Below are 13,063 nucleotides of genomic sequence, written 5' to 3'. Positions count from 1 at the left end.
TAATCTTACCTATTTCAAGGCCCATGAAAAGTATCATACCTGTGGATATCATTTGCATGGTTGGGCATGCATATTTTCTTGTTTCTCACCATGTGTCTTGCATGAGTAATAAAAAAATATGCATCAGCGTTCTTCTATTATATATGCATGCCTTCAATGGGTATGACACTTTGTAAGGGACTTTACCTTGTTCACTTTAAGTATGGTGAAAAGTTTCATACCTATCGGTTCTCATTTGCATGGTTGGGCATGCATATTTCTTTGTTTCTTTACATGCATCATGCACCAACATTAAAAAATATGCATCAATGTGCTTCTAGGGGACTTGTGTATCTGCAATGGGTATGAAAATTTTAGGCTCCTTAATCATACACACTTAAGTCATGTGCAAATTATCGTACCCATCGGATATCATTTGCATGGTTGGGCATGCATATTTCCCTGTTTCTCACCATGTGTCCTACATGAGTGTCAAAAAATATGCATCGGCATGATTCTATCCTATGTGCAGGTCTCCTATAGAAAAGATACTTTGCATAGGCCTTGATCTTACCCATTTCAAGGCTCGTGAAAATTATCATTACCATCGTATTTTATTTTCATGGTTTGGCATGCATTTTTTCTTGTTTCACCATGGGTGCATGAGTGTCAAAAAATACACATTGGGGTGCTTCTACCCTATGTGTTTATCTATGATGGATATCATACTTTCCTAGGGCCTTAAACTTTCTTAATTTAGGTCCCCTTCAAAGTATCATAGCCATCAGATACCATTTGCATGGTATGGGCATGCATATTTCCTTGTTTCTAACCATGCATTATGCACCAGTATGAAAAAATTCGGTGTGGGCCGATTCTATCCTATGTGCATATCTCCAATGGGTATGATACTTTGAATTTTTCGTTGTTTCTCACCACGCACCATGTATGAGTGTTAAAAAATATGCATCAAGGTGCTTCTATCATATTTTAATGGGTATGATACTTTGAAAAGGCCTCAATATTAACTATGCACAGTATTATAGCCATCACAAATCATTTGCATGGTTCATTGTTTCTCACTACACATCATGCATGAGTATTAAAAAATACGCATCATTGTTTCTCAATACTCATCATACATGAGTATTAAAAAATACGCATCGAGGTATTTCTAGCATACTTGTTTATCTTAGATGGGTATTATACTATTTGATTAAATTTAAATTACTAACTTTAAGTCTAGTACAAAGTATCACAGCCATTGGATATCAATCATGGTTAGACATGCATTTTTCCTTGTTTCTCACCATGCATTATGTATGAGTATTTGCATCGGGGTGATCCTTGCCTATGTGCATGTCTCTAATGGGTATGATACTTTGCATAGGAATTAATATTATTTCATTTAATGCCCATTCATATCATCAAATCCATTTGGTATCATTTGCATGGTTGGACATGCATTTTCATTGTTTCTCACCACGCACCATGTATGAGTGTTAAAAAATATGCATCAGGGTGCTTCTATCATATTTGCATGTCTCTAATGGGTATGATACTTTGAAAAGACCTCAATATTATCTACTATAAGTCCTAATTCAAAGTATCATAGCTATCAAATGTCATTTGCATGGTTCGTTGTTTCTAACATTCTTTAATATACCTTGTAGTTGATATGTCACACACACACACATACACACACACACACACACACAAAAGATTACATCCCTTTACGTAAGGGATCCACAAAGAGAGTGATTTAAAAAATATGTATTTAGGAATATTCTTTTGTGTTAAGTGTGAACATTTATACTTATGAACATATGTGAAGAGATTCGTACTTATAGACCTTATGCAAAAGGTGAAAATAAAAAAAAAGAATAAAAATGGAATTTACTAATAGAAGATACTATTGGATTATGAAGGGACTAAAGATGATTAAGAGACATGGAAACATGACGTTACTTTATGTAAGGAGTGGAGGAATGGAGAATGGACTAATTATTAGGATGCATGATACTTTTAATGCTTGCCTCAAGCCCTCACCCAAAGCACAGTTGGCCGTAGGAGGAATTTAATGTGCAACGCTTCTCTACTTGAAGACCTGGACCCTCATGCGAACTGCTTGATGTCTTTGTGCTATTTGTTTATCACATTATTATGGTTTCTTGTGGGTTATTACTCTCTATACTTGGTTCAAAATTTTGTGTTTATGTAGGCTGAAAGGAAGATCATAAACCCTTTGAAGCTCACCAAAAATCCTCGCCTAGCTACATGTGGCCTAAGCTTCTTTTTGTCATACCTAGAGAATGACAACTACTTACAATACTTCTATGACTATTGCCTCTCATGAGACTACCTTGATGAAGAAGGAAACAATGTTTCAATGTCCCTTCCCATGTCCCTCAACTACTTCTACATATTTGTACTATTGTCAATGTCCCTTCCCATCTCCCTCGACTACTTCTATATACCTATACTATTCTACAGATGCATGGTTTCTTTTTCAAAGAATGAAGACAAATTTAAAAAAAAAATCATTATATGTGTGATCCTTATTGGATTGATCTCTACTAAGCATTGTTTAGGATTTTCCTAAATTTGTTGGGCATGTTTTGCAATGCATGTGTAGGAATGGAAACTAAAAATGGCATGAGGGAATACATACCTATACTGTGCTACAGATGCATGGTTTTAGTTTCAAAGGATGAAGACAAATCAATAAAAGAAATCCTTATATGTGAGATCTTGATTTGATTGATCTGCTAAGAAGCATTCTTTAGGATTTTCCCAAATCCTTTGGTTATGTTTTGCAATTCATGTGTAGGAATGGAAACTAAAAGTGACACGAGGGAATGGAAGAAGTTATTTGGCCATGTGCAAAGAGAAACGATATTAGTTGTCTTGCACATGGACCATAGAATGATCTAGAAGCTTGGTCTTGATGACAATTTATTGGATACATTAAAGCAAACCATTGTGCAAAGAGTAAGCAAAAGGAAAAATGCATTAACTATATGTTGCCAACTAAAGGGCATAGCAAATGAGGTTTGGCTAGCTAAGTTGCACAAGTGGGTTACAACAATCATAGGACATATTAAGTACCATGCAAGTTGTGTGTTGATGACACCATATTTCCAAGTGAGAAGCAATTACTTTGGGATGAGATGTGGATGAAACTGAAGGCACATGCGGTGCATCCAAACTTAACTGCAAAGAAAGTTTGACATGAGGGACATTGCACAGCATGCGAGCATAGAAATGAGTGCATTAAGCAATGAAAAGGCCATTCCAAGTGCAATTTTTTTTCGCAATAAGCAGCTACATTGCTTTGGTTGCAATCGAATAAATATGAAGTGCTTATCTACAACTCGAGAAGATCATCTAGAGTGTCTAGACCGCTTGATAGGTTTGTTCCAGGGGTAGACTATGTGATGCTTACTGATTGCGGGGAGCCTTCTTGCTACAGAGAGGCTATGATGCGCGAGGATCAACACAAGTGGGAGTATGCTATGCAATTAGAGATGAGTTCACTTATGAAGAATAAGACTTGGGACTTGGTTTCTTTGCCACATGGAAAGAAAGCATTGCCATGTAAATGGGTCTACAAAATGAAGGTCACAGTTGATGATGTGCCTAGGTACAAGGCCCGTTTGGTCGATAAAGGGTTCAAGCAAGAGAAATGTGTGGACTTTGATGAGATATTCTCTCCGGTTGTGAAGATGACCACACTTAGATGCATGCTTGGACTAGTGGCATTAGAGGACATGGAGCTTATGCAGATGGATGTCAAGACAGCTTTCTTGCATGGGGATTTGCATGAGGAAATTTACATGGTGCAGCCGGAAGGCTTTGAAGAAAAGGGCAAAGAGCATTTAGTTTGCAAGCTGAAGAAGAGTCTCTATGGTCTTAAGCAAGCACCTAGAGAATGGTATCAGAAGTTTGATGCTTTTATTTGGTCCCAAGGTTTTAGAAGGAGTGAAATTGATCACTACCTCTACACTAAAAGGGCTAAGGATAATAGCCTGATAATCTTGGCACTATATGTGGATGATATTCTATTGGCTAGCAAGAATACTTATGAGCTAGATGCATTAAAGGCCAAGTTGCATGAGGCCTTTGATATGAAGGATTTGGGACTTACAGGTCATATTCTTGGTATGCGCATCACACGTGATCGGAGTAGGAAACTCCTTTGGCTTTCACAAAAATAGTATGTTATAAAAGTATTGCAGCATTTCAATATGGAGGGGGGGAAGGCAGTGAGTACTCCATTGCCTCCATATGTGAAACTGAGTCATACAAATAGTCTCAAATCAGATGAGGAAAGGGCCATGATGGCCAAGGTTCCTTATGCATCAGCGGTTGGGAGTCTTATGTATGCTATGATAGCTACTAGACCAAACATTGCATTTGCAGTGGGAATTGTTAGCCGGCATATGGCTAATCCAGGAAAGAGGCATTGGGAGGCAGTTAAGTGCATCATGAGGTACATGAAGGGTACCAAGGAGATGTGCATCTGCTTTGGTAGCGGAGACATGCGTGTACTTGGGTACACAGATTCAGACTATGCAGGGCATGTGGATAGTAGGAGATCCACTTCTGGTTATGTGTTCACCTTTGCAAGTGGTGCAGTGTTGTGGATGTCTCGTGCACAGAAGTGCGTTGCTTTGTCTACCACAGAGGCTGAGTATGTTGCAGCCACAGAGGATTGCAAGCAGGCTATATGGCTTGATCAACTAGTGGGAGATTTGGGAATTCATACAGGTGTACCGACATTGCATAGTGATTCCACGAGTGCTATTCAGCTAGCACGGAATCTGGTCTTTCATGCAAAGACCAAACACATTAAGGTCAGGTACCATTTCATCAGGGAGGTACTTGAGGACAAGTGCATAGAGCTTGTTAAGGTTCATATAGATGATAACCTTGCAGATATGCTGATGAAGAGTCTATCTAGTCAGCGGTTTGAGTATTGTCGTGTATTGATGGGCATTGGATAGGATGCTCACTGGTTGTTCTCCCTTAAAGGCACATTGTCCTTTAAGTGGGAGGTTGTGGGGGTTAAAGGTCACTGTGCCTTTACCCCGGTTATGTACAATACTCAAACACATATATAAATGAATGAAAAAGAAGATTAGGGTGGTTCTGCACCCACCAAAACTTGTGTGGCTCTCTATTTCTCTCTCTCCCTCTTCCGTTCTTGCTTCTGTTGAGAGCACTCTCAGAGGCAAAAAGCTTTGACTTGGCAGCAAGAAATGTTACTTTGGTGCTACTTTTCTTTACTTCCTCTATAGGTGTAAGCTCAGGGAAAGACACAAGGGGATCACTTTTAGAAGCACTCCCCCTCTTGTGGACAATCTTAAGATTTAATGGACTACACAAAGAAATAGAGACAATTTGGCAATAAAAACAAATTCCATTGAAAAAGCTAAACTAAACAGCAAACATAGTAACAAATAGACTTTTGACGCAAGGAAACTGGTTTTTCATCCAAAAACTTGTGAAAATGGGAAAAAAAGAGAAAGATACAATTGATACAGATTGAAAAAATAAAAAGAAAATCACCATACACCATAGACAAAATCAATCTTGAGGATCAAAATAGAGAAAAATTTTCCAAGAATATAATCCAAGGGATTAGAATTATTAAGAAAATTCATGCAAACCCGATCCCAAGGATTAAAAAGCCTACAATCTCAACTGAAAACGATCCTTGGGATTTTCTTTGCATCAGAATTCATGCAAATCTAATCCCGCGGATTAGATTAGCATGCAAATTTTGATCCTTGAGATTGGATCAGTGTAAAACTACATGCAAGTTTGATGCTCAAGATTAGATTAGTGTGCATCCTTGTGATAATCCAATTGGATTAGAGTGCTTTGTCCCTCGCTAATATGAGCTTGGGGATCCAATTAACATGACACTGCATGCTGATATGATCCCTAAGATTGCATTAGGGTGCAACCTTATTGGAAACTACATGCTAATGGTCGATACTTCATGCTAATTTGATCCTTGGGGCTAGGTTATCCTATAGACTTCATGCTAATCTAATCCCCAGGACCAAATTAGTGTGCTATCTATTAGGGATTGAATTAGCATGAGACTGCAAGCTAATTCGAACCTAGGGATCATATTATCTTATAATCTCACAATAATCTGATCCATGGGATTAGATAAGACTACAAGCTACTTCGATCTCTGGGATCAGATCAACATGACAAAAAAAAAAATTTATTCTTTGATAGCAAAAATAAATTCTGTCACGTTTTTTAGGAGCACATTTTAAAAAAATTGAAGAAATTTCTATTCAAAACTAAAAAACATAAAAACAAAATCTTTGGATAAACCCTTTCATAGGCTAGGTTGAGAGAGAGTTTTCAATGTCACCCCTAATTAAGTAAAAATTGTAAGAAGGATCATAAGGGAATTTTCATAGAGAAGTCTACTCTACACATGGGTTTCTCCAAAAGCCATCCCATTCTGTTACTCACCATTCCCAAAGATTCATGTAAAGATTTGTGTATAAAATAGGCATTGCTATAATACTTTGCATATTTCTAAGTGAAACTATGTTTTGTTTTGATCTAGTTTTCCATATTTTAACATAGTTGGAAGCTTTTTTTTTTCTTCGCTCAGACACTTGGAAGATTTCGCTCAAAAAATGCTCATCCCCCTACCATTGAATGCCTTGTCTCTACATAACCCATGGCTTTCATTATTATGAGTCACCATGGATTTCATTATTCTGAGTTAGCATGAGGCCCTTCCATCTAGATTACCATTGTAATGATATATAACAATCACATGCTTGCATGTATGAGACTCCATATTTGATCATGCAGATTTGCATATAATCCCTTAGTATGCGGCTTTTCCATCTCCACTAGATTTTAGATATTTATTCTAGAGTGCATCATTCGTGGATTCAATTTTTACTAGCCACTTTGTAGTCAACAAGTTGTTAGCCACTTTGTAGTCAACAAGGCAGCTCTAAGCATGATAACATTTTAGCATCAACTCAGTTATGCCATAGTGCATCATTCTTGATTCAATTTTCACCACCACTTGTGATCTAATAGATCAGCCCTAAGCATGATGCCGTTTCAACATCAGTTGAATCTTGCCATAGCATAGATGATATTATTAATCATTTCCATAGAGCAAATTGGGGAACAACAACATTCTTGCATGTCTTCATCATTATTTTGCATAGACGATACTAGACTACTAGTTTGTCCAGACAACCTTTCTTTATGTCATTTAGCATTCGGCAGCTCAAATGCATTCTCTTTTGCAATTTGGTTTATTAGGCTTTCTTACAATCAGCTCTTTGATAAGCTTATGGTGTCAACAAATGTTTAGACACTTCAATTATAGGTTATCTTCAGCTTATGTTACTTGAGCGTTCAAGATATTCAAGCTATCAAGTCTTTCCCATAGAATCTTTAGCAACAACCCACTATCATACCTCTTTAGGTTTATGGGATATTACCACAAAGCAAAGTCTCTTATTTACAAGTACCATACTTACTCCTCTAGTCCCCGATGTTATGCAACCGTTGGATCCCTCTTTTGACAATGATTATGTAAAATTTGACAATGATTATGTAATTTCTTATAATCCCCCATTGTGACTGATCTTATTCTAATTTTGCATATCTTAAGTAGTACTTCCACTTATTTTGGTTTGGTGACACCCTAACCCTAGTTTGGTGGAACCTTTTCAATTACATCTTCTCAGCTCCCTTGATTAGCTTCACATTTAGCTTCTTCTATAGATTAGCTTCGTAGTCTATAGTGACTTGTGACATGTTCAACTTTGGCTTATCCATCTATACCACATAGTCATAACACTGATCGACTAGTCTTTGATGAGGAGGAAGACTTTCTTTTTGTCATAGTTCCATCATCCCTTTTGCATAGTTTTTGGGTTTTTGTTTCGAAAGGTTACAACTTACAATGGCGAAGTGAACATTGATATATAGTATCTAAGTTATGCTACATAGCCATTAATGTACATGATCTAAGTTGTACTCATTGTATCGACTTCCACTTCATAGTTAGTGTGCTGACACATTCACATACTACTATGATTTTTTCTTTTTCTATATTTTAGTATATTATGCAACAAAAAACCAAAAGATCTTGTATGTGTACCCTCTGTTATCCAATGCAATTTAAGAGGGAGTGTTGAGAATGAGGTAAATTGCACCATTGAGGTAAGTTTCATAGGGACAAACCCTAACACTAAGATTCAAATCAAGATCACAATGTTTCTCCATGATGATGATGTGATCTTATATTCAGTTTTAACAAATGCTTTTAGTTAGGATAACCTTTAGTTGTCTAGGTCAAGATGTGTACCCAGCAAGCCTAGGAGAACATTTGTATAGGTGTTAGCTCTTTCCCATGGCTTCCGTGGGAAGAGTAGGGTTTTCTCAGTATGCAAGGTTTCAAGGCTTTTTGTCACCTACAGATATATCGGGGTTGTTGTTTGTAGTATACGTGTAGCTTAGGACCTTGATTCGTGTTCTGGTGAGAGACATAGGCTTAAGTATCATCATGGTTGAGATAATGAAGGCTTTCGTCTTCATTGGGGGTTGCAGGGTTTAGGAGGAGTTTAAGGGTTAGAAGGAGATTCCAGGGTTTAGAAGGAGGTTCCAAGGTTTAGAAGAGGTTCTAGGGTTAGAAGGAGGTTCCAAGATTTAGAGAGAGGTTTCAGAGTTTAGAGAGAGATTCCAGAGTTTAAAAGAGGTTCCAAGGTTCAGGGTAGAGTACATGGTGGAGAACTCGTCTCCCTTGTAGATCATGGAGGTCAAGGGTTGAGAAACTAAGGGTTTAGGGGGAGCATAGGAGTGGGAGAGGAAGAAGGTATAAGAGCATGGGGGAAAGAAGAGAGAGGAGGGAGGAGGAGGGAAGAGAGAGGAGGAGGAGGAGGAGGGAGGAGGAGGAAGAGGAGGGATGAGGAGGAAGAGGGAGGAGGAGAAGGGAGGAGGAGGAGGGAGGAGGAGAGGGAGAGGATGGGTTGCAAGGTTGGAGGAGAGGGGAGGAGGAGTTACAAGGTTAGGACATGCTTTTCGACGTGGAGTGCAAAGAAGCATGGACACTTGAGACAATTGCTTAGAATACCAAAGTAAAACTCAACACAATGCCCCAAAGAGTGTGGGCTTCATTCCATTATGGGGTATTTATACAAGTTGGAGAGCTTCTCTCTCTGCATGTAGGAATTGTAAGACATTCTCTCTCTACATGTAGAACTTGGATATAGAAGTTGCATATAGGAGTTGCATGTAGAACTCACGTGTAGGATTTGCATGTAGAACTCGGATGTAGGAGTTGCATGTAGAACTCACATGTAGGAGTTGCATGTAGAACTCGCATGTAGAACTCACATATAGGAGTTGCATGTAGAACTCGCATCTAGGAGTTGCATGTAAGAATCATATGTAGAACTTGCATGTAAAACATGCAACTTGGATTTCTAAGAGGGATTATTTCCAGCCTTATGCAAGTACAAGTGGAGCTTTACCGCTACTCTACACACACATTCTGTTCTACCTAAGTCCATGTTGGCATAGAGACAACATACTCCCGGATCCATTTTATTATGCGTCCTTAGGTTATGGCTTATTGTGAGCATGGACCTAGATTGCCATGCCTTTAGTCTAGTGGTTGTGGAACTTGTGTCGTGCCAGTCGAGCCTGCTGTAAAACCTTGGTACCATACAATTTTTGCTCAGTTTCCAGGTAGCCTATATCCACCATTTGTTCAAACAGAGATATGTGGCATGCTTCTAAGAAGATCACTCTTTGATAGAGTCGGCTTGTAATCTGAGCATCGACCTGCTCATTGGGATTGAAATTGAGTGGAGGCAAATGGGCATCGAGGTAACATGGGACCTCTAGAAGGAATTCCAATGTTTTACAGAATGTAGCACTTAGGCGTAGGAAGCGATCAATGTTGCCGCACAGTATTTGCTTGTGCTGCTAAAGTGCTCGGATTATTGTGCCTTGGATATTCCATTCTACACCAGAGTATGATTTGATCATTGGCCAATTAATGGTTCAATCTTCATCCTAAGTGTGTATGTTGGCTTTTTACATCGTGGAACTGCATAGAACTTGGGATGGGTTCTAAGACATGGAGATGCACATAGGTACTCCTTTAAGAAGATTACATCAAAGAGCTTGGGACGGCGCCAATCAGGTTGTGGATCCAACTTGCTTATCCAACCTTCATTAATTTGACGCTGATGAAGGTTGGTAGGAAAGTTGTCCAGGGTCCATCCACCTCGAGTTTTCATATCAGGATATTTGCTTCAAAATTCCTTGATGGGGTTACTAGGAAGTGGTATCTCATCAAAATCATACCCATCATTGGAACTTGGCATGGGAGTACGAATTGGATTATTTGGATCTTGATATTCAAAATCAAATACTGTCATTTTTTGCTGATGGAAGCACAAGTAGTGTTGGAGGTGATGATGAGGCAAGGAGAGAATCTAGGGACATGGGGGAGAAATATGGAAGAGTGTTAGTTGCAGAAGGGGGAGCAAAGGCGGGGAAGGAAGGACTGGGCAAATGGTTTGAGAAGCTTGGTAATCCTCAAGGGTAGGATTAGCAAGGGAGGGGAAGAAGCTAGGTGTGAGGGGCTCGTAAGTTTGTGATAGTTGGTTTAGTTGAAAATGGTGAGAGGCATGAGCAGAGAGACGATGGAGGAAATAGATGTTAGGATGGAGCTCGGGGAAGGTTAAGAGGGTGGTAGCAGCAAGGGTAAGTGAGGTTATAAGGTTGGCAGAAAGAGTGGTTAGATATGGGAAGTTGGATGTGAGATAGGCGCTGTCATTTTCTGGCACTTCTTTTTGTTGGTGCGATGGGATCATCAACTGCATGGGTGGGAAGTCAGTTATGTTGTGCCTTGCAAATAATAGTGATGGCCTTTGTAGCAATGGCAACAAACCTGTAATAACCTTGAGGGGAGGACTACCCATGAGGCATACATATGCAATGAAAGAATCCATCCTGAGTGCTATAAACTTGGCATGTGTAGACAGACAGAAGATATTTTTCTCATCTTTAGACAAGTCTTGGCAAATTATGCACAGGGTTTTGGTCCCTATGGAACGTTCCCATTTGATTATTGGATGAGCAGATATGATCCTAATTTGGAGTTGCTTCCATTGGATAAGCACGCATGCATTGAGGTGATCTTACACTTGTAGAGCAGCTACAAGCTCTTGGTATACCACCGTTGTGCATTGTAGTGGGGCTTCATTGGTGTTGTATTCCAATGCCTCATTGTTGTGCATTAGCAATTGGAGTTCAAGCTTGGAGATGATTATCTTTTGGGAGTGCATCTCATTTATTTTTTCTTTGTATTGCTAGTAGATGGTTGTATATGCCTCCTTAAGCTTTCTCATTTGCAAGGTGATCTTTGCTTGTTGAGGAATGTCTTTAGTGGTATTGAACCATTGCTCGAAGACTTGTGCTTGTGAAGTGCTAGCCTCTTGAGCGGTAGCAAGTTCATCCTTTAAGATTCTGCATTCCCTTGTAAGCTCGTCAATGCTGAAGGCACGTACTACCAAAGATTGTTTCATGTCTTCAAGCTTGTCTTTGCAATCCTGGAGCTCTTCTTCTTTGTGAATTAGAGTGAGTTGAGCTTGTGCCAATACCTCCGTCTGTTGAGTATGTGCGGATGTCAAGGAGTTATAGTAGGTCTGTAGGATTGCTGTTGCTTGTATTGTTGCTGTCAGCTGTGTTTGACTTTGGTGGAGGTTGGAGGTCACATCCCTTACTGCCTTCTTTTGAGCTTGGAGAGCTTGGTTCATGCGCATTTCTTCTACCTCCTTCTCATCTATCTGCACTCGAAGTGCCTTGACCTCTATGGTGATTGCCTAGAATTGGTCTTTGATTTCTGTTGCAGTCTGTCTGTTCAATTCTCTTACATATTATTTCTTGGCCAAGCTAGTGAATAGTTTTGATATTTCGATCATTTGGCTAGCTTGATGTTGGAGAATGATAGACAGTGATGAGGTCTATGATACTGCTGATATAAGTGATGCCCATGTAGCCATCCTGATGATTCTGTAATACTTGGGGGAGGTTGTTCCAATGGTATTTTAGTCCCTTGTATACAATAGTCATACTATTGATCTGGCACTAGCTCCCCTTGTGGCTCATCGACTGGCATGGCGTCGATGGGTGGCTCTAGTAATGATGTAGCCTCAGGCTTTGGTGCCGATTTTTCCTCGGGTTCTGGTGTCGATCTTTGACTCGAGCTCTGGTTGCTGCTGTTATTGGAGATATATTGGTTGCAGTTGTGCACCAAGTTGTAGCATCTCATGGTGCAATTCCTCAATCCCAACCTCCAGAATAGGTATTTCCTCTAAGGCATCTGCACTTATCAATGTGGTAGTAGGAGAAAATGGTGACGACTCCCATACTGGTGAGAAGGGTATGCCCAACTCCTCAATTGGTTTTGGTAATTGGGGAAGAGTCATTTCTCTTTCGTGTAGTTCTTTTTTGATGATTATAGCCAGTAAGTGTGGAATTTTACATTTTTGGCCTGATGAACCATCTAGTTTTTTTATAAAGAAGATGACTAAGTGCTGGACCCAGTCTTGTTTTAGCTTCCTACTCAGTAAAAACAAATGTGTGGAGTGGAAGGGATTGATTCTTGTCGCACTTAACCCCCAGTATTGTGGATAGGAATTGTGCTACTTCCTTGAGGTGATGGTTAAGGATTGTGCGAAGCAATATGCCATCCCTATGGAACAATGTGCCCTTGGTGAGGAGAGATTGTACTTCGAGAAACTTTGCATCGGCAGGCTGTGTAGTCATCGTTGGTATGGGTACCTTCTTCAAGTTCATTATCCCACTCGAGGTCAGCCATAAGATCAATTGGTTCTTCATGTGTGAGTGGAGGATCTACCTGTAGCACCTTAGCATCTATTTGTGAGAAGATGGGGTCTAATGAATGGCAGTTATTGATGGTTGCCAATGTTTGTATCCAATTATTTACATTTCTTTATGAATCACCTACTATGGCATGCTGTTGTAAGGGAGCTAATTTGCT

The 13,063-nt window shown here is 39.5% G+C and overlaps 1 protein-coding gene across 1 annotated transcript in view; it reads right to left on the bottom strand.

Annotated features, from left to right (window-relative positions):
* The window catches only part of LOC147882242 (kinesin-like protein KIN-4C), a 200,638-nt gene extending 196,217 nt beyond the window's left edge, over positions 1–4,421 (bottom strand). Inside the window, exon 1 of the mRNA XM_087401535.1 lies at positions 4,396–4,421. Within this exon, the coding sequence (XP_087257661.1) occupies positions 4,396–4,421 (26 nt within the window). The remainder of the gene's footprint in view (positions 1–4,395) is intronic.
* Between the last annotated feature and the right edge of the window lie 8,642 nt (positions 4,422–13,063).

Source organism: Dipteris shenzhenensis, chromosome 30, assembly GCF_047967505.1.
Source record: "Dipteris shenzhenensis isolate YYH24624 ecotype China chromosome 30, Dip_SZ_1.0, whole genome shotgun sequence".
NCBI lineage: Eukaryota > Viridiplantae > Streptophyta > Polypodiopsida > Gleicheniales > Dipteridaceae > Dipteris > Dipteris shenzhenensis.
This window is presented reverse-complemented; position numbering and strand designations above follow the sequence as displayed.